Genomic DNA, 26370 nt, shown 5'->3' with positions numbered 1-26370 from the left:
GAAGGCCTCCATATGTCCCACAATCCTCAGCTCTTCAGCACACCTCAGCATACCGTTCCTACTAAGCATTTCAGCTGAGGCAATCTATAAACTGCGGGAAGAAAGTGAGTTTCCACAGAGTTGTGTATGTGTGTCATCTGTTTTTAGCCATCTTACTGAAGCCAGAAACACACACATACGACACCACATATTTCAAACAGATGTTGAAGTTAGGAGGTACACAAGATCCCGCAATCAAAATAATTATCCTTACAGCCCAATGTTTATAAAGTGTTTATGTGACACTAAGCATTGGGTCTCACTGAAGTAGCCATCATGTGTTAAACACGTTAAAGCGCTTGTCAATCTCTCAAAACACCTTTACACTGTCAAGCCTCATAAAATTATCATTATTTGAAGAAAAACTTTTTTACACTGCAAACAATTTACAGTGTCATTTTTGTATTCATAGTCGTACCAGTTTTTACTGTTCTAGAGCCAAATAATTGTTAGTATTTTTATTACTGAAATATTTAATTTTATTCTAAATAGAATAAAATAAAATAATTGTGTTTTATTTTTTTATTTTTTTTTATATTTTATTTTGTTTTTTATTTTTTAATTATTTTATTTTATTTCATTTTATTTATTTTTTTTATTTTAGAGAGCAAAGTACTAACAAGAGACCAAGAAAAGTGAGGAGGAAGGGATGATGTGAGGCAGATTCTAATTTGTATTGTCTTCATTAGCACCATTGTAGTGCACTTAACATTAAGCCACAGTTTTTCAACATTTCTAATGCACATTTATACGTTTTATTTCATGTTCAACTTCAAATACATTTTTCTTTTTTACATTTTTACATATAATTTTTTAACATGCTTCTTTCATTGTCTCAGTGAATCGTCTCACTTTCTTAAAGAACTTCTCTCGTCTGTTAATGAACACACACCTTTTGTTGAGCCGAAAACCCAGAGAACTTCATATTTCACACCAGCAATGAAACCATACCGCGCTTTTCACCGCCACCGAAATGATGCACAATATAAGAGCTCGCCGTAATAAAGTCAATTAATTGGCGCCTGTGGCTGTAACGTGGACATTGTGTATAGATGGAGATATTTAATTTAGGCCAACAGTCCCTGTGTTTGTTCCATTGGGATCGAGGGACAGTGGTGCGTCCCGAATGAATCAAGCAGTAAATGAGGAGCAGAAAAATAGGTAATTATGTTAATCTCACAAATGAATGAGATGCTGACCTCTCGCATTAATTGATTTTATGCGCCTGAATCGTATTTATCTCTCTTTTGATATATTTTTCCATTAACATCTCTGATGTAATTAAAGAGGTTTTATTTTGAAGGAAATTAGCCCTGGATGCCGGCGACCATTAAAGGAAGAGAGTCACTTTTATGCCGCGTTAACGAGACAGTGGTGTGTTGGCGGCGTTTTAGCTGCGCTACGCTTGCCCGCACAAAGACCTTAAAGCTTAAATAGCCCCTATTCTTTAACCTTAATCACCGCGCTGGCTTGCCAGATACTCTGCCTGACCGCGTACGCGTGTCCCGTCGTGAGCACCTTGTGTGCGCTTACGCCCTTTTCGGGTTCTCATTTTCTTCGCCTAATCAGCAAAAAATTAAACTCGTTGTGGGCTTTGCTCCGTATTAAATGGGTGATTATTGGTAATAAATACTTTTTTTAATACTCACTTATTACATAGGCAGTTTTCTTGCTCAGTTAATGAGTGTAATTTGATTTGCTTGAGAGATTACAGTCCTCTCAGAATTAATGCGGCAATCCCGTCCCCTGGATTTAAAGACATCTCGGATTCTTCACAGGTCGTGTGCTTCTGCGAAGCTTCCTCACTCACATAGCAGCTAATGGAGTTGAACAGCAGTCTGTCACTTCACTATATAGCCCATGTGCCCTTGGTTCCTGCCGAGCTTGTTGTTTAGGGGCTCCGCTGTCGTTTAAGTTTTAAATGGGGTTTACCAAACTGATTCCAGTGATGCAAGCTTTGAGGGAGATCTGTGAGCTGAGCGAGTGTGTAGAACAAATGAGGGTGTTAATCGCACACAGTCAAACCACAAACGTTACTTCAATTCCTCAGAGAGGTGACACAAATTTCTTTCTTGATCTGACAGTTTCATATTTTTGTCACACGTCTGCTGTAACGTTTTCAGTCCTCTGCATAACTCGCCTTCAGCTCCAAAGGTGTGATCGTCTAGTGCTGAGACAGTTTTAATGTCGAAAGTTTCTTCACATAAGCATGGCCGAGACACTTCCAGTAATGCCATTGAAAACATGCAGAAAAAGCCATTGATGGGAATAATCTGTTGTTCAGAAGTATTGACTTTTCAGGTGTGACTCCTCTAGAGATTCTGAAGATCTCAACATTGTCTCAAACTGTGCTTTCAAAGCCTGAATTGGTGGTAAAAGATGTATGCTATTGTTCAAAAGTCTGGCCTCAGTAAGATTTTTTTTTTAATAGAAATTAGTGCTTTTATTCAGCAATGATGCATTAAATTTGTTTAAAATTGACAGTAAATACTTTTACACTGTACGAAAATATTTCAATTTCAAATAAATGTTGTTCTTTTGAACTCTATTCATCAACGTATCATGAGAAAAAATATTGTTTTCAGCATGTAATTTCTTACTTTTTAGACAATTCGGCCGTCCATCCCAATGCAGTAGATGCCTTCAGCATCTCTTTTTATGACAAAAGCAATCTCATTCTTTTTCCTCCCTTCTCTCCCTCTCTCTCTCTGGGATAACATTACCCAAGTTGGAATGACTTGAGCCGAGTCTGTAATTCCCATGAAGCTGCTCGGTCTCTCAGCAACTCAATCCCAGACCGTGGCCAATCGCACTGTGATATATCAAGAGCTTTCTCTCCGGGCTCACTGCCTAATGACACCAGGAGCTGACCCTTTGTGTCTTCTTCAACCAACAGCAGCACACACACACACACACATTGATTAAGCTGTCTTCAGGTGAGGAGAGTCTATGAAAATGATACCACAGAGAATTCGCAGAGGGGCTTGTGAATTATCGTGCCTCTGTGTATCTTTGTCAGTTACAGAAATCGGCTGTTTTGACAGATAAGTCATGTGAACTGTGTGCTTAGGTGCTTGTACTTGCCTTTAAGTTGGACATCCAGTGGGAAATGATGAAAAGTGAACCATTTGTATTTGTTTTTCTGAATTGTACATCAACTTCTGTCCATTAAGAATTAACTGGATTATGAAAAGTAATCTGTAAAATGATAATTGACAGTAGCTGAAAAATGAAAGAAGTAATGTGTTACATTTTCATGAAAGACTACAAAGATAAATATTAGTTTTCTGTAGAATAACAGCCAGTCATTCACAATAGGGTTTGATTTTTAACTACCTGTGCACTTCGAGCTGGTTTGAAATCTTGCCAACTAGTGTATGCTCGTGGCCATTCTTGTCAACAGTCTGCCTATTTTACTTCAAATCAGTCAATGCATTAGCTTGCAGAATCCCTGTATTAGAGAGATTTGCAGATTTTTCTAACAGCAACCCACGACTTTCACTTGACTTTACTTGCTACTGTAATGACAATGAGAAAGTCCGTCCGTGATATAAAGCCCCAAACCCAGTTTTGATTCAAAATCATGACAAAAATCAAGGTTCGAAAATCTAATACTAATTTGAGTCAACCATCGCTGTGTTTGCAAGGCTCTCTCGCACCCCCTTATTTTTCATCTCTCACCATACAATCTGATGCAACATCCTGAGCATAAATGCAATAACAGAAAAAAATAAGTTCCTATATTCCACATTCCCTCTCAATCCCCAGCGCTGTTGGCATGTTCTGACTGTTTTCCATGTTGACAAATGGATTACCAGAGAAAGCGGTGGCAGGTTTACCTGAGCATTATATCCTCAAGGAGAAAAGTGAAGTCAGATGGCATTGTGTATGTGTTTGTTTGTGATAGAAATCTAACCTCAGGTTGCTTCTTAAGTTCCCTCACATCACTCTCCTCAGCCTTCCCAGCGGGGTTGTTATAGTTATATCGTATACTAAGAAGACCATAAAAAAAATCAACAAAACTAAAAATGAAAAAAAAAATAAAAATAGATATATTAAAATAAACTAATAAGAATGACACAAACATACAACAAACTTACTAATAATTAAAGTAAACTTAAAATGAATCTGGCTTATATCATTTCATGTTCTGCCCATCGTTTCCTGCCTTCTCTTTATGTTTCAGTCCACACAGACACCTCCTCACTAAGACGGTGGCATCATAATTTCTTGCATTCAGCCAGTAACGCTGATTACTCTAGTACCATACTGCACTCTTAACGGCACATATTTCTATGTGGCAGGTTCCCCACGCCTCTAATTTTTTTTTCTACTTGTGGTTAATTCGTCTATTCTTATGAGTCATTTAGTTCTTTAATTACCGTTAGCAGCAGATGCACAATGGAGTATTAATGTGAGTGTTTTTTACGGCCACTCCATCATCACGAGCCTGTGAAGTCTAAAGGCATAATTGACGTCGAAGAGCTCGGAGATGGGAAGACAATATTTTGCAGATGGCTTTTCTTGTATGCTAGAAGGATGTTTATGCGTTTACATCACACTAAAGGGGCAATAAACACAATCGTAATTCAATAACTGTCTTGATAGACGGAATCTGGCGTCGAGTGCTGAATTGAGGTGTGTATTAAATGACAAAGAATTGAAATTAAATGATAGGGAGCTTGTGTGTGTATGCGACTGTTTCGGTGCGTGCTGTGCTTTTGTGGGTTAGAGATGGATCAGTATGGTCAAACAGTCACTCATTAACCAACTAATTGGTTAGTGAGGTCAATGAGTAAATTATGCAGTTTTTTCCCCATCTGTTTTTTAGCTTAAATTTTGGAGATGTACCATGTGTTGGCTGATAATAGTTTTTTTTTTATTTATCATGTGTGTGATAATAGTTTTTTTTTTATTTATCATGTGTGTGTGTGTATATGTATGTGTATATTTTGATAACATATATATTTGTTTTGATAAATTCTATAAGTTTCGATAACTTCAGCTAAAACTACAGCAGCTGTAGTTGCCATAACTTTAATTTACAAAAATGTGAGGAGTGTACTCACTTCTGTGAGATACTGTATATATACAGAGACATACATACATACATTTTTTTTTTTTAAGAAGTTCTGTCCTATTAAACCTAAAGTTAAAGCTATGGCAACTACGGCTGCAGTTTTGTTTTATTATATATTTCATAGATTAATTTTTTTAGTGTGTATGTATTTTAATATTCATGGTTTTACATATTGATTTCCCCTGTTTTTACATGTCTTTGCCATCATCTAACACTCAAAGTTGTATTTGTAAAATGTAAACTTTTACATTTTAATCTATTGGGCCCTATCACACACCCGGCGCAAGGCGCGGCACAAGTGTTTTTGCTAGTTTCAGCCCGACGCAGTTCTCATTTTCCCGTCCTGCGCCGCGTTGTTTAAATAGCAAATGCATTTGCGCCCATGGGTGTGCTGGTCTAAAAAAGAGGTGCGTTCAGGCGCATTGTTGGAGCTTTGCTATTTTGAGGAACTGAAAATAGACTGCACCATTGACCAACAAAAACCTGATCTAAAGTCAATGGCGCAGTCGTTTTTTTGTTATTTAAAGAGCGCGTTAGTATAGGCGGGTCCACAGCGCGCGTACACTCTGCTTATTACACACACATGGACGCACAGCAGCATACAAACATGACAAATACAAAAAATTTAAGGATTGCAATGTAAAAGATTATTATTGTGTAGGCTACATAAATATAAAAATGCCTACATGTCATAATGGATAGTCATTGCATGTATCAGAATTAGGCTACCTATTTGCTCGCGCACGAGCAGCTCCGTTTCATCTCTGGAGACGCGTTCTGTCTTTGCGCTAGCAAATTCCGCCGTGCAAATAGCAAATCCGCCGAGGCACGAGCGCAACTGCCTCTTAAAGGGAATGGGAGATGAGACTCTTGATTGGTTTATGGCATGTTATGCCCAAAAAACACCCATTACTCATTAAGAGAATAGGGACAACCCGTTTAGACCATGCGCCCGGGCGCGCCGACCGTTTTCCCATCGTTAAACTAGCAAAAGTGGATTCGGACACGCCCTGAGTGCACCTGCGCCTTGCGCTTTAGACCATGTGCGTAGATCGTTAAAATAGGGCCCTTTATTTTTTATTTAGTCATTTATTTTATTTATTTTTTTATTTAGTAATTTTTTTTATTTCAATTTATTTATTTATTTTTTTCTATGGACGCTAGCAGCCCTTTGCAGTCACCTGGGCATTTCTGGACCTCACTTCGAAAAACCCCTGTTTCAGACAACCCATCGACTTGTCTGTTTTGAAAATATGTCATTTCGGACATCCCTGCTTTTGTATCTTCATTTAAGCCAGAGAGAAAACAAGCCGGCATTCATGCACAGATCTCAGCATACATCACCTTGTGTGTGTTTGTGTATGTCTCCGTATGTCCGGCTCTATGAATGGAGCCCCTCTCTTGCCATCTGTTGTTAAGCTGCTCCTGAGGCGGAGCTTCGGAATCCAAACAAACTGCAAACTGAGGCTGTCGGAGCCGCATAGCTGAGACGACCCCAGGCCCGGGGTCACACATCCGTACCAGGCTCCACACAGCGCCCTGTTTACTCTCCCTATGCCTCCTTCATCATCTCTCTCTCTTTTTTTCTCTCCGTTGCTCTCATCCATCCATCAACAGTCATGCACCCCCACCTCCCGCCATCCACATGGAAACAAATGCACAAACACACACATGCAAACACTCACCCTTCCTACCTTCATGCACCCTCTCGCTCGCTTTTCATTATACTTTCCAGACAAAACGTTTTGTCAACTACAAACATTACCAGTCAATGAGGAAAACTGGTTGCACCAGCTTTTTTTATTAAATTTAAAGACAATGCCTGTCTACTGCAATCATTCACAGAGTCTTGCATGGTTTGAGCACAGCAATTTGAAATGTTTAGTGTTGTCATTAATATTAATAGATTGGTAGAAAAGTGCAGCCATGGGAGGGAGTAGTAATGGTTTGAAGTGGGTATATAACATTGATTTATTTATGTATTCTACATGAATTAGTTTAGAAATCTAAACAGCGAGTGTGTTTCCAAGAGGCCGTGATTCTACGAGCGCCTGTTTTCCATGTGAAGAGGCTTTTTGAAAATTGCATCAATTAGATACTTAACAGGAAGCTGACTAGCCCTCTTTTGCATTGCAGATAAATGTCCAATCTAGAAAACGAACAAAAGGAGGCAGAATTAGCAAGAGAAAGAGAATCTCAATTAATACAAACAGTCCTGATCTTCAGTACTTACATTCTCATGCCAGTGAAGGAGCATTCCTGAATCGTATGAATGTTAATTAGGTGACACTGACAGGGAATGGAGACTAACACTGTTATGCTGTTTAATGTATTTTAGTTAGGAAATTAAAGGAATAGTTCACCCACATTGTTAACCACAATGTGTAATTAAAATATGCACATTTTGTTTTGTCAGTTGCATTTTATAACAAATTACATGATTTATGTTTTATTTTTCTATATTATGTTAGTCTAAGACCATGTTATTGCATTGCATTTATGTTGCTTCTAAAAACACTATACAAAAATCCTTCACCATTTACATTTTTTTTTTTCTGATTTTGAAAGAAAATAATACTTTTATTCAGCAAGGATTCGTTAAATTGTGTAAAAGTGACAGTAAAGACATTTATGATGTAACAAAATATTTCGTTTTCAAATAAATGCCATACTTTTGAACTTTCTATTCATAAAAGAATCATGGAATAATCTTGTAATAATATTTCACGATATTACTGTTTATACTATATTTTAGATTAAATAAATGCAGCCCTGGTGAGTAAAGGAGACTTTCAAAAACATTTGACATTTGGATGACATCCTGTAAATATGAGTGAACAAATAAATTTTTTATTTTGGGTGTACTGTTTCTTTAAAGATCACTCTCACAGTCTACTTTGTAATTTTGATCTAGAAGGAGACAGAGATGGATTGTGACTGAATAAAAATAAGGAGTGGTGTAGCCAGATATATTTTCTCTTAAACTTTCTCATAAAACCTTGACAATTTTTAAACCTTCCCAGGAAGCCCTTAGGACCATCCTGCCAAAAAAAGTCAATCTAATAACTGTGACATTTAAGAAAAAGCCCTCCAGCTCTGTGGAGAACAAGAAGATGTGTTTAGTCCACGACAGTGCTACGCACTAACCTATTAGCAGTCTTTTCTGTGGGTCATGTGTCTGAGGAGCCCGATCTCCAGACCTCTTAACACTGTGTAAACAACCCTTTCTACTTCACAATGGCCGCTGGGATACAGTTTCACCTGTGCACACATCTCCCGCCAATTAAAGGCTAGATTAATCTGAGCCATTTCACATTCAAGGTCTTCCCTGCCACGGCGAGGGCACAATGGTGAATGGGAAGACAGATAGAAGAGCTTTAGGAGACCCTACGCAAATAAGCACAGTCTCATTTCTCATAGTCAGGCCTCCCTTCAGATACACACAAAACCAGACCCTCAGAGGCTAACACAAGCTATTGTCTTTACATCTGTCCGGCATTTACTGTCTCATCAAATTTTTCATTTCACTGGACTACACTATATTTTTTCCCCTGCTCATTAAACAGGTCATTTTTCTTTGGAGGTATTTGCTATTTTGCTAATCTCTGGGGTTAACAAGCACTTTTAACAGCTCTAAAGTAAGGCAATGAAAGAAAGTTAGTTTCTGTCTCATACACTGTGCTTTTAAATTTCTGCTGGTATTGCCAGGCCAAGATGAAATATGTGAGTATTTTCTGCATTTGTGGTGCTGATTTTATACAAACCTGGATAGGAAAGAAGCAGTATTTTTATTAAACACATTGACTTCTTATGACAACATTTCTATTTAGCAGGTCATGTTGCCACTGTATGATGCAAGCTGTAACAATGGAACCTGCCATTAAAAAGCCTGTTTCAGCTACAGTACATTTAAACACTAAAACAATTATGAAACCTAAAGCAATTTTTTTAACAGCATAAATGTGAACATTTTTTATTAATGTATATATTTTTAGATTTTTTTGTATTATTTGATTTATCCAACAGACATGACAAACTGTTACTTTTTAGTAACAGTTTTTTAGTTTTAGTTTTACTGTAAAACCAATTTGACATAGATGTTTAAAGCTAGCATACATAAACCACTGCTAGAAATTACACATTTTTGTATAATTTTATATACATTTGTATATAATTATATTGATATATACATTGCCAAAAAAAGAAAAACATTATTTTTTTGTCTTGTTTTCCACACTCAGAAAAAAAGGTACAATTAAAAAAAAAAAAAAATTCTGACAGTGCAGCTAGCATTTCTAAAACAAGACTTGTTTTCAAGATATTAACACTTTTTTTCAAGAGTTGTATATTGAATAAAATTGTATTAAATTTTAAGATATTTTATGCAGTGTTGCCTCTCAAGTACATTTCTTGATATTTCAGCTGGAAAACAAGTAACCTTTTTTGCAACTTAGCCCTTGTGGCAACTTCCCCAACTAGTCCTGGCCTCTCCTATTTACACTGTCACTGACATACAAGATCTTCCTCTATCCCTTTCCATTTCTTTCAGGGTAAAGTGAATCCACATTTGTGTGGCAAGTGAAGCCGGGCTTACACAGCGGGAACCCCCAACGCCTGTACATAATCCACATGTGCAAGTGACACATAAAGACGCAGACGTCCTCAATCGGTATCACTGGAATGTGGCCCTTGAACACGAGTGCTGGTTTAGATACTGCTACACTCGATTGCATCCCGTAAACAGATGCATGTGCAGAACGAAGCTGTGAGTGTAGGGGACAACAACCAGGAAAAAATAGTGTTGTCACTGTCAGCGATTTCGCAAGGGGCCTTGTTGGGTTCTCAAGGGTTGTTTTCTAATCACAAACACCTGGAGGGGTTATCGTGTGTGTTTGTGTGTGCGTTGGCGGAGCCATGGCATCAAATAATCCTAACGAGGAATTTTAATGAAGGACTCGCAAGACATCAGATGTCCGGCGCTCGCATGAGTCACTTTCAAGCAGCGTTACGGCGTTAGAATTAAAAGGACTAGACAGCCACCGCTGACCTTTTCTTTTGCATTAAGTGATTTTAATGAACGTGTTTTCTTTCGTTTTTTTCCCCCGTCCTATCCGCTATCATCAATATGTATTTTGGCTGATTAGCATCAAGCGTTGCCCATAGCGAGGCACGTTTGTGCTCCTTCAGCAGCTCAGTCATCTGTTAGCATTATCTGTCTTTGAACCGTTTTTGTATCCGATCAGTTCCACCTAATACGTCTCTTGATTCGCTATTGTAGCGCCCAGACAGCATGTTGTTCTCCTCCTTAAACGCGCCTTCAGATGCCTGGCCTGTCATCGTCTGGCAGTTTATCGTGCTTGTGTCTGGAGCTGCTTTTAGCCTAGCACGTCTATCAAACCCCCGCTACCTTTGAATGCCAGATCAAAAGAAGATGAATTCCAGGCAAAGAGATGGAAAGGGGGAGCGCAAGGGGGCTGTTTGTGCATGTGTGTGCGTAGGGACGGGCGCTTTGTAAACATCACAGTGACAGCTCACAATGGGTCGCTTTAGCACGACGCTAACCCTCCGCCAGTCGCTGGCTTGTTAAACAACAAATAATTCCTTCGCCCGGGGCCCGCGCTCACCTCGGAAACGGTGCCAAGTTCAACCTCTCGCTTCTCATTAGTTTTGATCCTGACAAAGTCTTTGAATCATCCCTGCGTTACTCTTTTGTCTTAATTGCCTTTTTTCCGACACATTCGATGAAGACGTATCTCTTAGCTAGCTGCATTAACAACAAGAAATTTGTTATTATTAAGCTGCGCTTGTGAAGTCTTATTTGATATAGATGTTCTCCTGAAAGCGTTCTCGACAGGAAGCCGTCTTGCGGTTAGCGTAGCCTAATGTTGTTTTTTTTTAGACCTCCGTATCTCCTGATTGATCGTCTGGTTTGTTTGTTGACAGCCTTTCTGACGCAATTAACAACTGAAAGCAGCTCTTTGTACTTTGTGTCCTCATCTTGAAGTGTCTCAATATCACATCCTGTTGACTCAAATATCCTTGTTCCAGCACTGGCTCAAAGCAAACCAAGTATTTTTGTGTCGTAAAAGTTTCTGTGTAAATAAAGTGCATGCAGCGTCAATGTGCTCATGCAGTAATCTTTATCGTACGGTTGAGGGAGCGTGTTTGACGTTCTGTCTGGCATAACCACCAGACCCGAGAGTGAGAGGGTGAGTCGTAGCAAAGTATTACAGGTTCTAAAAAACTTTTTATCTTTGGTCACATGGGACTCTGCAAAATGCTGAGAAAGAGCACCTGAGAGAAAACGCATAAATTAGTAAAATATTCACATGGTTTCTTGGCAAGAGATTTTTTTAAAGAATTGATTAAAAGAGATAAAACAGAGAAAAAGCCTAAGATTCGAATCTGGTTTCCACTGGTTTGCATTATGGCTTAAAAACATTTAACAAAATAAGCATTTGAGCATTTTATACACACTTTATATGGGAAATGCATTTATATAAATCACAGTGAATTTATATACTTGTAAAAATATGTAATTATATATAAATATATAAACTAAAAATATATAAATTCATTGCAATTTACAGCATTTTTAGGACTTTTATATCAGTATGTGTGCTACAGGGGCATAATATTGATGTAAATAAGTGTAAATGTGTATATATAGTAAAATGCATTCATATAGTACATTTATAATAATAAGCAATCGATTAAATATTAATATAAAATGATTTTAAACTATAAATAATTTATGTTTATTGTAACAATATTGTAACATTTTTTAAAACAGAAAATTGTACAAATCCAAGTATTTAGACAACTTAATATTTTTCATATTGAACTTTTTGGAAGAATTTCCGCTAGAAAAAAAAAAAATACATGAGTGCAAAATTTCACTTGATATATCCACCTGTCCCTCTCTTTTAACTTCATGCACTGAATGGGTTTTCTCACATTTCTGCCAGTCACCCAAAATGAAGAGTTTCGGTCCATTCATGGCGCTGGAAGACTTTAGTGTCATATTCTCATGCATATTTAATTAGGCTCCTATAAATAGGGTATTTATTTTTCTGCTGCGTAAGGGCGCCTGGCCGGTCAGTGTGGGAGGGGGAGAGCGTGGCAATGGTGGTTTTGGGTGAGAGAGTGACTTAGGGACTGTCCCTTTCAAATAAGCCTCCGTCATATTTAGCGGGCCTCAGGTCTGCATGGAAATATCACTCATTTATTTATTTGATGAAGAGTTTTGATAGGTAGTGAAATGTTTTTTTTTTCCTGTGATATTACTGGAATTTAAATCACAAAGAAATTGGAGGGCAGAGGAGCCACTGGTATGTTATGCATTGTTTCCGTGTGTGTTTTTATCTGAGATTCACTTATAAAATCATATTTTAGTTTTTTATTACTCTTTCTCTATTGCTACAATTAATCTACAATTTTACGGTCTGTTTTTTGCTGCTGCATTCTTTATGAAACGCCCCCTTTGCATGAGAAATGAGTAACAGTGCAGAATTCTGTGCTTGATGTGTCACGTATAGTTTTTAACAGCCCCATCCTTTAATAGCAGCATCTTTGCAAAGCCTGTGTTCATTGCGACAGGAAAACAAAAATAATTTGATATGTGGTGCACAAACTGTTCGGACTGAAATGATCAGAGACCTTATTTAAAGCTTCAGCATAATATTGTCAGAATCTGTTCCTTGTTTTGTGTGTGTTTTGCTCCCCATGTGCCTTCCTTGCCCTTATTTGGTCCTTCCGGTTCCTGTCCCCATTTAGTTCTATTAGTTCCAGGTGTTCCTTATTATTAGTTCTCCTCCTCACCTGTCTGCCCCTCGTTATCTGCCCTATTTGAGTTCTAGCCCGTTCTGTTTTCCCTCGTCCGGAATTGTATATGTCTACCCTTGCTACGTGTGTTTTCCTTGTTCCCTGGAAGTTCATTAAAGCCTATATGTTTGAATTCCACTCCTCGTCTCCGAGCTCCTCACAGTAGCGAACGTGACAAATCTGGTCATGCAGAATAAGACATTAATATGTGCTTTATAAGTACTAATAGACAGCCTGTTATGCTAGTAATATGCATGCAAATAAGCAACTAGTTAATATTGAGAACTGATCCCTAAAGTGTTGCCACCAGTGGTGTGAATGAAAAGTTATATTCTCTAAAAATGCCATAATATTTCACAGTGTTCACTGTTCAGTATTCACTATAAACTGTTTTACTGTCAAGTAAATGTATCTGATTTAAGGATCTTCAGTAAAACTTTACTATAAGGTCAAATTAGTTAACATGAACAATTAAGACATTTGCTACAGTATTTAATAATCTTTTTTAATGTTAGTTAATAAAAAAATACAACTGTTTATTGTTCATATAAGCTTAGGCCGTTGCATAATAATAACAGATACAACTTTTAACTTGAATAATGTATTAGTAAATGTTGAAATTAATATTAAATGCCAAGTTCTGTCATGAAACTCTAGATGGCGCAGGCTGATGGGTCCTTAATGTAAACTGATGATATTCACAGCGTTAAACAACTTTGTACAAGCTGATTGGCTCATGTTGCATACGAAGCCAATGAGCTTGCTGCTTTACATTTAAATGGCTGGTTAACATTCACTTGAGCATTTTGCAGCATGCTTTCAGTTACTCTGAAACCCTCCACCTTCCCCAGCTCCACCTGTATAGACCTGCTACGGGTTATTATATATGTTATTTGTGCAGCAGCGGGATGTCTTAAATTTGGCATTGGTATTGGCAGTAGCAAGTTCCTGTACTTGCTTTGCAGCAGCAGGAATAATCTACAACAACAGCAATAACCAACAGCAGCAGCGTAGCAGATCTATTCTGCCAAGTCCAAATACATTAACATTGTCATATCCTTTATCATGCTAAAATCTTCAGAGAGTTGTCATGATAGAACTTATTATTAGTTCTCCTCCTCACCTGTCTGCCCCTCGTTATCTGCCCTATTTGAGTTCTAGCCCGTTCTGTTTTCCCTCGCCCGGAATTGTATATGTCTACCCTTGCTACGTGTGTTTTCCTTGTTCCCTGGAAGTTCATTAAAACCTATATGTTTGAATTCCACTCCTCATCTCCTCGGTCCTTCGTCTCCGAGCTCCTCACAGTAGCGAACGTGACAAATCTGGTCATGCAGAATAAGACATTAATATGTGCTTTATAAGTACTAATAGACAGCCTGTTATGCTAGTAATATGCATGCAAATAAGCAACTAGTTAATATTGAGAATTGGTCCCTAAAGTGTTGCCACCAGTGGTGTGAATGAAAAGTTATGTTCTCTAAAAATGCCATAATATTTCACAGTGTTCACTGTTCAGTATTCACTATAAACTGTTTTACTGTCAAGTAAATGTATCTGATTTAAGGATCTTCAGTAAAACTTTACTATAAGGTCAAATTAGTTAACATGAACAATTAAGACATTTGCTACAGTATTTAATAATCTTTTTTAATGTTAGTTAATAAAAAAATACAACTGTTTATTGTTCATATAAGCTTAGGCCGTTGCATAATAATAACAGATACAACTTTTGACTTGAATAATGTATTAGTAAATGTTGAAATTAATATTAAATGCCAAGTTCTGCCATGAAACTCTAGATGGCGCAGGCTGATGGGTCCTTAATGTAAACTGATGATATTCACAGCGTTAAACAACTTTGTACAAGCTGATTGGCTCATGTTGCATACGAAGCCAATGAGCTTGCTGCTTTACATTTAAATGGCTGGTTAACATTCACTTGAGCATTTTGCAGCATGCTTTCAGTTACTCTGAAACCCTTCACCTTCCCCAGCTCCACCTGTATAGACCTGCTACGGGTTATTATATATGTTATTTGTGCAGCAGCGGGATGTCTTAAATTTGGCATTGGTATTGGCAGTAGCAAGTTCCTGTACTTGCTTTGCAGCAGCAGGAATAATCTACAACAACAGCAATAACCAACAGCAGCAGCGTAGCAGATCTATTCTGCCAAGTCCAAATACATTAACATTGTCATATCCTTTATCATGCTAAAATCTTCAGAGAGTTGTCATGATAGAACTAAGATTAATAAATGCCGTAGAAGAATTTTTCATCATTAGTTCATGTTAACTATTGTAGTTAACTAATGTTAACAAATTAAACCTTATTGTAAAGTGTTAACGGATCTTCAGATACTTTTTGTTTGTTTTTACTTGGAAATGAGACAAATACTGATTGATGAAAATTATTTTTGCAGGATATCTCAAACATGAAGGAAAATTACTTTTTACTTCTGTGGTGAATATATGTTAGAAGTTTTAATGTGCAGTAAGTGTGTGTAGTCTTATGTGTGTTTGTCCATAATGATGATGAAGTGGCCCCTCTGTAGCCTGTTATTATATTCCTGCCTCATGATGTCATCCCACAACTCCAGTGCATGAGAAGGTCACACACACACACACACACACATACACAAACAGCTGGCTTCTCTTGCCCAGCGCTTCAGTTCTCATCTCCACAGCTTCTTTATTCAGCTCTTGGAGAGCAGGACCAGACAGTAACCTTTTACTCTCTAATACTGTACAGGCCCGTCCTATCTCTCAAAACCACCTCCTTTTCCTCTCTTTTTACATGAAATTATGTAAAATTCATCACATTCAGTGCCAACCCACGTGTTTTGCACACTTTCTCGAACACTTTATAGCATCAGGTTGCTAATAACAAGTCACTAATATCAGATAATAGAATCTGAACTCCACCCACCGAGAAGCCCAAGGGTTTTAGATGTTCCTGCGACTGTTTGTTGAATTGTGGGAGTTTTTGGTGTGATGAGGGTGGAAAGAATGAAGCGGGTTATTTACTCAGATGGTTCTCTGGTGTAGGTGTGAGTCTGCCCCTGCTGTTCTATGGGAACACGCTGCTTGCTTTTCTTGGTATTGGTGCCTTTTTTTGCTCGACTGGAGAACTTTTTTTTTCCCAGCACTGCTGTTGCTTTTGTTTGCTCTGGATGGCATGTCTGATTATTTATGGGGGGGGGGGGAAGGGAGTAGTCCAGCCAGTAAACATGTGACTGCACTGTATTTTGTTTTCCACTCAGAGGGCCATGTCTTTTGACAGATATTTTGAAGTCTAATAAACTTTTTATTTGCTTTATGAACGGGGGAGGGAGGGGGAGAGAGACAAACAGATAAACGTAGCAAGAAAGAAAGTGAGAGAGGTTGCTTTCCACATACCACACTACCATACATACCATTTAGTCTGGATAGTATAGCCAGGTCATCTAATACATTTGTCAAAACATACAGTACGCAACAGAGTATACTGTGTTGGTTACTGTATCCCACAATGCAATGCATTTTCCATGACCTTCTCTTTCCAATGTAATAAATGAACCAGAAGCAATATCAGCCACAATTTAAAATCTCTTTTTGACTCATTTTGAATAAAAAAATATTTTGATTATATTATTACATTTTAAAGGATATTAAATTATAATATAAAATGATATATTAATAACACAATTATATTTAATTTATTGTTTATACATAATACATTTAGTAGCAGCTAGTTGATTTTTACCCTAGCAGGTACATTGTTTACTGAAAATATTTTTGTTAAATCTTTTGTTAAAATTGGTTTCTTTTTGGCAACTGATATTTGCACATTCAACTTTTTTATGTATTATGTACCAACATAAAATAAAAATGTTTTTTTGAGAACTAAACCCTAAATTTGCTAAATTAAACATGCAACATGCAGCAGATATTTAATGCATAATGTGAACTGTTTATTTTCTTCAAATAAAAGTATGCAGAATACAGTAGTATGCAGTATGCTATTATTCTATTCTGAACATATTGAGAGAGATTAAACAACAGCTTGTGTCCTCCCTGTTACCTGTAACTGTAAGCTATTCAACTCAAGCTATTCAGAACATTTTGTTAACTGTTTGTGGTAACTGTTTTTGTTAACTTTTTCCTATCAGCTTTTTTTTTCACCTACTTGTTTGTTTTGGCAAATAATCATTGCATGTGACCAAATTAAGCTGTGCATTTGTTTAAAATAAGCAGGGAGGAAAAACGGTATCTTACCCAGCTGTAACAACATGGCATCATTTAGATCACATCGTTGATGCCAAAAAGCAGTAGAGCCGTTCTCAAGGGAGTGTCAGTCCCCATCACAGAAACATAACACTACTGAAACTGTTGTTCATGAGCTTTTGTTTTCTCACATTGTTTTTGTCTGTCTTTTTTCTCACCCAGGCCTTACAAGTTGCACGACAGATCCTTCTCCAACAGCAACAGCAAAGCAGTGCCCACAAGTCCCCAAAAAACAATGACAAGCAACCTGCACCACAGGTACGTGTGCGCATGTAAAGCTCAGATGTTCCTCAAGTGTTGCACTTAGATTGCTTAGGAGCCTATATGGAGTTTGCAGAATGTTTTAGCAGAAATCTCAACTGTCTCAGAAATACAACAGAAGCAAATGAGAAAACTGTTGACATAATATATTGACCTGTAAAACAAACGTAAACTGTAATGCTCAGATGATTTGATTTTGGGAGAAATATTGGAGTTCATTTTGAAATCATTGGTGTCTTGAATAATCTGAGCACAGTTTGAGACATTAAAGTTGAAATGAAATGGAAATAGTGACTGATGTTTTCTTCCATATTGTCATATCGGAGTATAACGGATTATGGTAAAAGAAAAAAATGTAGGGTGGGTACTTGGTTCTATGCATCAATTGTTGATTGGATTGTGAGATGTGGATGTTGCACTCAAAAGTGGAGGAAGGTCTTTGATTAAACATTACAAGGTCCAAAAAATTAAAATTGAAACACATGCATGGATAAATTGTTCAAAATTACATGCATTTAGAAAATAGATAGGGTTAATTTTCAGTTTCATACCAACTTTAAGAACTTTACAGATGCAAATATCTCCATTTGCTTCTCATTTAATCTAGGAGAAACAACTGAGATAATAAAGAGATTGATTTTTTTCTTACCCATAGAACAGTACTGGTGCTGACATATATTTGTGTGTGTGTGAGTGTGTGTTTATGTGGGTGATCAGACATTATTTGTTTACATTTATACGGACGGTTGGTGGTACAACATGTACCTGTCAAAGCTTGACAAACAGGAAATTAAGGCAGGCAGGGCTGAAGAGTTGGCAGCACATTAGTGTAGTGTTCTTTCATCACTCACACTAATCTAACAAACCACACTCAATGAAATCCTGTCAGTTTTAGCACATTATGAGCACATGGATATCTAATGTGTGTGCAAGTGTGAAGAGCAAACAACATTAGCTTATTGAATAGAGGTACAGTAAGTATGACGTCCTCTCTCTCTCTCTCTCTTTCTCTCTTTCTCTCGTTCTCTCTGTTTTCACAACAACATTAGCTTATTGAATAGAGGTACAGTAAGTATGACGTCCTCTCTCTCTCTCTCTCTTTCTCTCGTTCTCTCTGTTTTCACATAAATTCTGTCAGCAGCAGTTAAAGGGGGCGCCCGGGAGCAGCCCTGGCTCCTGTCTCAGCCTCCAGGCTTTCTATTTGCCTGCCCTTTGTGATGCAGAGCAAATCCGGCCCTTTTCATTTCCCCATCCGCGCCCTTTAAAAGAGAGCAGCTAGCCGTGTCTGATGCAATATTTACGTTTATTTGAGATCATTCTCGCTCAGATCCTTATCTCTGTTTGAGCAAGGTGGATGTTGTTTGTTTTGTGGTGGAATCGCAGGAGACCAAGGGGCATATTTGATAATTTTTGTTAACTGTTTGTGGTAACTGTTTTTGTTAACTTTTTCCTATCAGCTTTTTTTTTCACCTACTTGTTTGTTTTGGCAAATAATCATTGCATGTGACCAAATTAAGCTGTGCATTTGTTTAAAATAAGCAGGGAGGAAAAACGGTATCTTACCCAGCTGTAACAACATGGCATCAAAGATCACATCGTTGATGCCAAAAAGCAGTAGAGCCGTTCTCAAGGGAGTGTCAGTCCCCATCACAGAAACATAACACTACTGAAACTGTTGTTCATGAGCTTTTGTTTTCTCACATTGTTTTTGTCTGTCTTTTTTCTCACCCAGGCCTTACAAGTTGCACGACAGATCCTTCTCCAACAGCAACAGCAAAGCAGTGCCCACAAGTCCCCAAAAAACAATGACAAGCAACCTGCACCACAGGTACGTGTGCGCATGTAAAGCTCAGATGTTCCTCAAGTGTTGCACTTAGATTGCTTAGGAGCCTATATGGAGTTTGCAGAATGTTTTAGCAGAAATCTCAACTGTCTCAGAAATACAACAGAAGCAAATGAGAAAACTGTTGACATAATATATTGACCTGTAAAACAAACGTAAACTGTAATGCTCAGATGATTTGATTTTGGGAGAAATATTGGAGTTCATTTTGAAATCATTGGTGTCTTGAATAATCTGAGCACAGTTTGAGACATTAAAGTTGAAATGAAATGGAAATAGTGACTGATGTTTTCTTCCATATTGTCATATCGGAGTATAACGGATTATGGTAAAAGAAAAAAATGTAGGGTGGGTACTTGGTTCTATGCATCAATTGTTGATTGGATTGTGAGATGTGGATGTTGCACTCAAAAGTGGAGGAAGGTCTTTGATTAAACATTACAAGGTCCAAAAAATTAAAATTGAAACACATGCATGGATAAATTGTTCAAAATTACATGCATTTAGAAAATAGATAGGGTTAATTTTCAGTTTCATACCAACTTTAAGAACTTTACAGATGCAAATATCTCCATTTGCTTCTCATTTAATCTAGGAGAAACAACTGAGATAATAAAGAGATAGATTTTTTTCTTACCCATAGAACAGTACTGGTGCTGACATATATTTGTGTGTGTGTGAGTGTGTGTTTATGTGGGTGATCAGACATTATTTGTTTACATTTATACGGACGGTTGGTGGTACAACATGTACCTGTCAAAGCTTGACAAACAGGAAATTAAGGCAGGCAGGGCTGAAGAGTTGGCAGCACATTAGTGTAGTGTTCTTTCATCACTCACAGTAATCTAACAAACCACACTCAATGAAATCCTGTCAGTTTTAGCACATTATGAGCACATGGATATCTAATGTGTGTGCAAGTGTGAAGAGCAAACAACATTAGCTTATCGAATAGAAGTACAGTATGACGACCTCTCTCTCTCTCCCTCTCTTTCTCTTTCTGTCTGATTTCAACATTAATTCTGTCAGCAGCAGTTAAAGGGGGCGCCCGGGAGCAGCCCTGGCTCCTGTCTCAGCCTCCGGGCTTTCTATTTGCCTACCCTTTGTGATGCAAAGCAAATCCGGCCCTTTTCATTTCCCCATCCGCGCCCCTTTAAAAGAGAGCAGCTAGCCGTGTCTGATGCAATATTTACGTTTATTTGAGATCATTCTCGCTCAGATGCTTATCTCTGTTTGAGCAAGGTGGATGTTGTTTGTTTCGTGGTGGAATCGCAGGAGACCAAGGGGCATATTTGATAATTAACGCACATCCCTGTGTTGAGTGAGCGAGTTTGTGCATGTAATGACTATATTTTTAGTGGTAATGAACAGACATAAGTGATACCTCAAATTGTACGGCATATTGAGTTGTTCGTTTTCTAAGCATTTGGACTTGCAATTTTCATTCTGGCAGATGATAAAATGTGGGAAAAACGTACATGCATTGAAGAAGTAACCTGAATATCACAGGGACTTGAAGCTCAGCTCATTTCACACAGAACACCACATAGCTAAACTAAAAACCCCTTGCAATCACATAGTAACACCCTAGTAACATGACACAAGTTTTGCACAAGCTAGTACCACTCAACCCTATGAACAAGAACAGCAAACATGAAGCTTTGAAAAAAAATAGCATTTTAAATCGCAATCGTAATTTTTATCAGAAAAAGTGCAGTTCGATTTTTCCCCCCAAATCGTACAGCCATACGATGTGTCATATCAGTATCATGTCATGTAGTGTAAAAGAACTTGGGTTGTGTAGATATCACTGGAAATAAGCCACAAGGGAATAAATGCGGCTTGTGACCTTTAGGTTCTGTGTGAATTTGTTGGCATTGAGATAAAGCCAAAAGGATCAAGCTAAACAGCTTCACTCATCAGGCTAAGGGGTCAGCGGCCGGCAGATTCCACTATCTAGACTGTTAGTACGTAGAGGAGGAGCAGACCAGCCTCAGCACACAAAGACGAAATTCAAATTCAAATTTATTAATGTATACAGAGAGCATGGCCAACCTGTCACTCACACCAGTGAAAAGAAAGCATGTGTGTTTTTGTCTTTCACCCTCATGCTCTCTTCTATCTTGACTGTGTTCAGAATGGAATCCTAGCATACTACTTTGTGCTGTATACTGCCTACTGTTTGTTTGTTTTTTTTTTAAAGTGAATCAGTATGCAGAAATAAACATTTCAAACATGTAGCCTACAGTATGCTATGTTCTGAATCAGTTGTTTTACTTTTCTTTTTTGTAATCTGAGGTGGGAACAGCCACTCCGCTAGGCCTGTCACAATTAAAAATAACATAAAATTAGCACTTTTATGTCTCTTCCTGTTGCGGTAGTGCTTTGTGAAGTTGAGCACAGTGCATTGTGGGATATAGTACGCAATGTATTATGACTTATTTTATAGCCTACTGACCAATTTTTCACATGTAGACGCTCATCCCTTGCATGTAGAAAATGCTCTTACTGTGCACACTATATATGTAGTTGTGGTAGTATGTAATTCTGAACTTTCTCTTTCCTTCATTCTATCCACTTACTCTTTTAGCTCATTATATTATCTGAGAACCCAATAGCTCTTTGATGTCTTGTGTGATCTATCTATCATTAGATGCTGATCTCTATTAGGTGTTATTGCTGTACTGAGGCGCCAAAAGCCGACTTCAATTTGCTTTCTTTACTCTAGAGCATATTAATTTGATTTGTGACTGTTTTATCACCAATTCAGCATTTCGGTCTCCGTCCACCTAAGACTTTGAAAATTTAAGTAGAGAAATGTAATTGTAGCATGCTAGTTGTTAATTGTTGGGCTGTTTAAAGTTAACACAAGGTACGGTAGTGAATTCATGGGAACTTTTACTAATCAATGGGCGTGTCTCTAACGTAAGTAGCGCATTGAATGCTGGACAATTAACGGACAAAATGTCTGATATTTCTTCATTAGAAGATTTTTTTCAACTTTATTAATATGACAGAGTAGTGACAGAGGCTAAACACACTTGGCTGGTCAAAAAACCATGAGTAAATCACCCACAAAATGACACGTGTAATTAAAAGAGTCCATGCCACTTCACCACTTTACACCTACAGCAGAGAACGAGAGAGAGAGTCAACAAGAGAAAGAGAGAGAGGAAGATCGAGAGAGTGCAACTCCCTCCTTGCTAATTACGGTTATCACTGAAATGGTAGGGCTTGAGTCATTAGTTCCATGTGCATTTAATTAGAGGCAGTCTGAAATTGGATTTAACTTATTACTTTTTCATGGATCGCTTTCTTGTCATCACTTCAAATTGGATTGCAGCCCCAGGTAACTAATTATGCCCGCCACAGGATCAGGAGTGGAGAAATAGGTAATTAGGAACAACACTTGCGGACCTTCCTTGATAGTCCACCCTCTCCGTGGAATGAGGGAAAATAAAGAAGATTGAAAAAAGAGTGAGGATTATTTGCGGCAATGCTGTGAAAGCAGGTGTGGTTAACTGTGCGTTGCCGCAAGGGATGATGGGTAGGGAGCTGCCACCTATGGAGGATTACTTTGACGTGCAGCTGGGTTGACAATGTTATTTTGACATGGTTTTGGCCCGTTGGCGTAATGCCCCTACTAGACACGTTGTGGTTTAGTTGATCATTGCACAGTGTAAATGTCATGCCTATCCTCATGCATTCGTGAATTTTTGCCGTTAAAGGCCGCTTGAGCGTAAACTTTTTCCGTTCACGCTTGAGTTGTCGAGAAGATATAGCAAAACAAACGTGGTGTCAATAGGCAGCCTGAAAAGAGAGGTTGTTTGTTTCCTTAGACAGTGTTGACGCTTGATGAGATCAGCTGGTCTGTTTGCTTATTTTGGTGGAAACGAACCGGTGTCTTCCAAACATGTGCGAATCATCTGGAGGAGTTTGTTACTGTACCAAAAAAACAGCTTCTTCAGCTTCTTTGCGTAGGTGCTTGTTGTGAAGTTAAAACAAAAACACAGACAAAAACATGGTTTGAAATATTTATTTATGTTTATTTATGTATTTATTATTTTACTCACTTTTGACAAGTTATTGTTTGACCTTGATCGCAGGATTCCGCTCGTACACTAAAACACCAGCCACTAAAGAAGTGTTTTATGACTTCTCTTGTTAATGTCCTCTGTGGTGAACGAGACTCATTCTCCCAGTCTTCAATAGTCAGAAATGTCAGTTTTTCAGCGTTTTGATGATGTCACAGGAAGTAATCAGTGGAGCTGTTTTGCACAATCTTTCTCCTTCTGTTTCTCTTTGCTTTTCTTTCATGATCATATGCAGTCACAGGGAGGGCAAGTGGAGGTCAAGCGATAATGTCCTCTCACTTTAACAAACGATGAAGGGCCCGCACCCCCTCCTTCCCATCCACACACACACGCACACACACAGACAGACTGCAATTCCTCGTCTTCATAGAGTGCTACATGACACAGTGCAGAAGTCAGGCCTTGGCTCTCCTTCACTAATACCCTCTTTCTTCTCTGCAGTTTTTTTTTTCTCTAGTCTTTTTTTGAACTACCGTGTTTTTGGTGGAGACCCATGGCATTGTCCTGACACATGTATAACACAGTGCAGCAATCTGTAACTCATTAGCGGTGCGGTGTGCTGGGGCTCGTTGGAGCTCGGCCAGAGCTTCCAGCCTCTCTTATAGACAACCCCAGCACAGCGTAGAGCCCATCTCAGCCACGAGCAGCCCAATGTGAGCCGCGGACTCTCTGTCATCCCCTGCTCTGTTCTGGAGGTGACAATGAGGCTGTTTGCAGTCTCGTTTGGCGGCCAGCCCAAACCAGAAGTCCGGCAACTCTTTTTATACTCACCAAGGCTGCATTTATTTGATCCATGATATAATAAAGACAGTACTATTGTCTAATATTATTACCATTTAAAATAGTAACTGTTTTCTAATGTGGAAAATAATGTGTTTTTTTTACTTTAAACCGCATAAACACATTTCATTACACCAAATACACAAAATAATGTTCTTTTTAGCAGCATCATATGACCCCTTTAAGAAAAACTTGTGGACACGCCAATGAGAACTAGGGCAGATGTCAAGGTTTTTAGTCAATAACAACTTAAATTTCATTCTGTTCTTTACACGAACATATTGTATGGCTTCAGAAGCATATACTTCAGAAGTCATATGGACTGCTGTTTATACTTTTTTTGTCATTTGACAGCCCCAGTTCATATTAACTTACACTATATAGAAAATAACAGGCAAAATATTCTTCAAAAATGTACTTTTTGTGTCTCACAGAAGAAAGTCAAATAGGTTTGTCAGCATGAGGGTGATTAAATGATTACAGAATCATCTTTTTGTTTAAGTTCCTTTAAATATATGATCATATGTTCATAATCGCTTTCACCATTTTTTTTGTTTTTTTTTTTGCTCTGAGGGAAAACCGCCTGTGTATTTCTCAGTCCTCCATCTGCGGTTGTATCCACGTATCAATCCTGTTCTCTTCAGCTGTTTGTGTCTCCAGTGTCACATGATCCTTCAGAAATCATTCTAATATGCTGATTTGCTGCTCAAGAAACATTTATTTTTATTATCATAATTGAAAAAGGTTGTTCTAGTTGTGATTGTTTTTTCAAGATTCTTTGAAGAATAAAAAAGTTCAAAAGAACAAAATTTATTTGAAATAGAAGTTTCTCACTGTCACATTTGATCAAATGCAAGACAGTCTTTCTGTTACTGTAACATGTTTTTTTTTTAATTATCATTTATAATTTTTTTAAATAAAAATTCTGTCTTCATTTACTCATTTATTTTACTTTTTCTTCCATTGAGAAATGGAGAAGTTTCAAATAATGCATGAATAAATGCAGAATTAAGCTTTCAAGCTTCAAAAAATATACAAAAACACCATAAAGACAAACAGACAAAAATGTAAATAAATGTTCACTGATAATTTTTGACCCGATCATTTGGGAACCTGATTAGTATGATTCATGAACAAATTATTCAGACGAGTTTTGTGAACTTAATATAGTTTATATTACATAACTTCCTAATTAAAAGAAATCAACTGATTCATTAACTTTTGCTTTTTTTGTTTTTTTTTTTGCTCTGAGGGAAAACCGCCTGTGTATTTCTCAGTCCTCCATCTGCGGTTGTATCCACGTATCAATCCTGTTCTCTTCAGCTGTTTGTTTTTTCTAGTCATATTGTAAGAATGCATTATGTGTAATGTGTAGATGAGAAACAGGTTTGGATGATGCTGTCACGATGAGGTCATCACGCTTTTTTCCAGACCGTCTGGCCCAGCCAGCGTTCAACCGTCAGATTGCTGTTGCATCAACTCCAAGCGCCGACCCTTAAAGCTACAGTGCCATTTTCGAGACCTTTTCACTTCAGTCATGTTTCGTTTCTCCCCCCACCAAGCCGCCCGCCACCCCCTTCTTCTTGTCTCCGCCCTCTCTCCTCTCATCCCTCAATTCTTTCCATCTTTTCGTCCGTTTTCCACAACGGTATACAGATGTGTGGTCCATGTTGCTAGGACTGATTCATTCGTCCTGTGGGGAGTTTATGGATAGATGTATATAGGTCGTATTTGAGACTCCAAAACACTAACAGCTATATGAGAAGCTTTGGGAAGTCTCTTGTGTGAAGCCACATCTGACGGCCTGTGGGTTCACTGGAGAACCTACAGTTGTCAGCGGTTAGCATGAGATGCTTGGGACAGGGGAATATGGGCTACTGTGATCAGTATGTGTAGGTTTAACTGCTTCGAGTAGTTCAGCTCTTTCTCTCTCACTCTCTTTTCTTAATTTCTCTGTATGAGCTAATGTATTAAAATTGTCATTAAGGGCAGACAAAGCACACATGGTGTTGGTTTATATTTATTACAGATGTTAAAATACCCTGCTGTGGCCTAGTGCGGCTTTGTTTGTAATGGTCGACTGAGTTGAGTAAAAGCAAAGATGTTCACTTGAATTGATCACATGCCAGTAAATTTTTTGTATCTGATGCAATTGTTTTATGGTTATTTATATATATATATATATAT

At 38.0% G+C, this 26370-nt stretch overlaps 1 protein-coding gene and 1 long non-coding RNA gene across 2 annotated transcripts in view; both read left to right on the top strand.

Moving 5' to 3' along the window:
- LOC107713515 (uncharacterized) overlaps positions 1-17459 on the top strand; it is an 82089-nt gene extending 64630 nt beyond the window's left edge. Inside the window, exon 6 of the long non-coding RNA XR_001636896.1 lies at positions 17368-17459. This is a non-coding gene — a long non-coding RNA (uncharacterized LOC107713515). The remainder of the gene's footprint in view (positions 1-17367) is intronic.
- A 1680-nt stretch (positions 17460-19139) lies between these two features.
- LOC107713512 (forkhead box protein P1-B-like) overlaps positions 19140-26370 on the top strand; it is a 69817-nt gene continuing 62586 nt past the window's right edge. Inside the window, exon 1 of the mRNA XM_016519038.1 lies at positions 19140-19294. Coding sequence (XP_016374524.1) covers positions 19148-19294 — 147 coding nt within the window. The 5' untranslated portion in view covers positions 19140-19147. The remainder of the gene's footprint in view (positions 19295-26370) is intronic.

The sequence above is a fragment of the Sinocyclocheilus rhinocerous genome, unplaced genomic scaffold (genome assembly GCF_001515625.1).
Source record: "Sinocyclocheilus rhinocerous isolate Xijiao unplaced genomic scaffold, SAMN03320098_v1.1 scaffold57, whole genome shotgun sequence".
Lineage (NCBI taxonomy): Eukaryota > Metazoa > Chordata > Actinopteri > Cypriniformes > Cyprinidae > Sinocyclocheilus > Sinocyclocheilus rhinocerous.
This window is presented reverse-complemented; position numbering and strand designations above follow the sequence as displayed.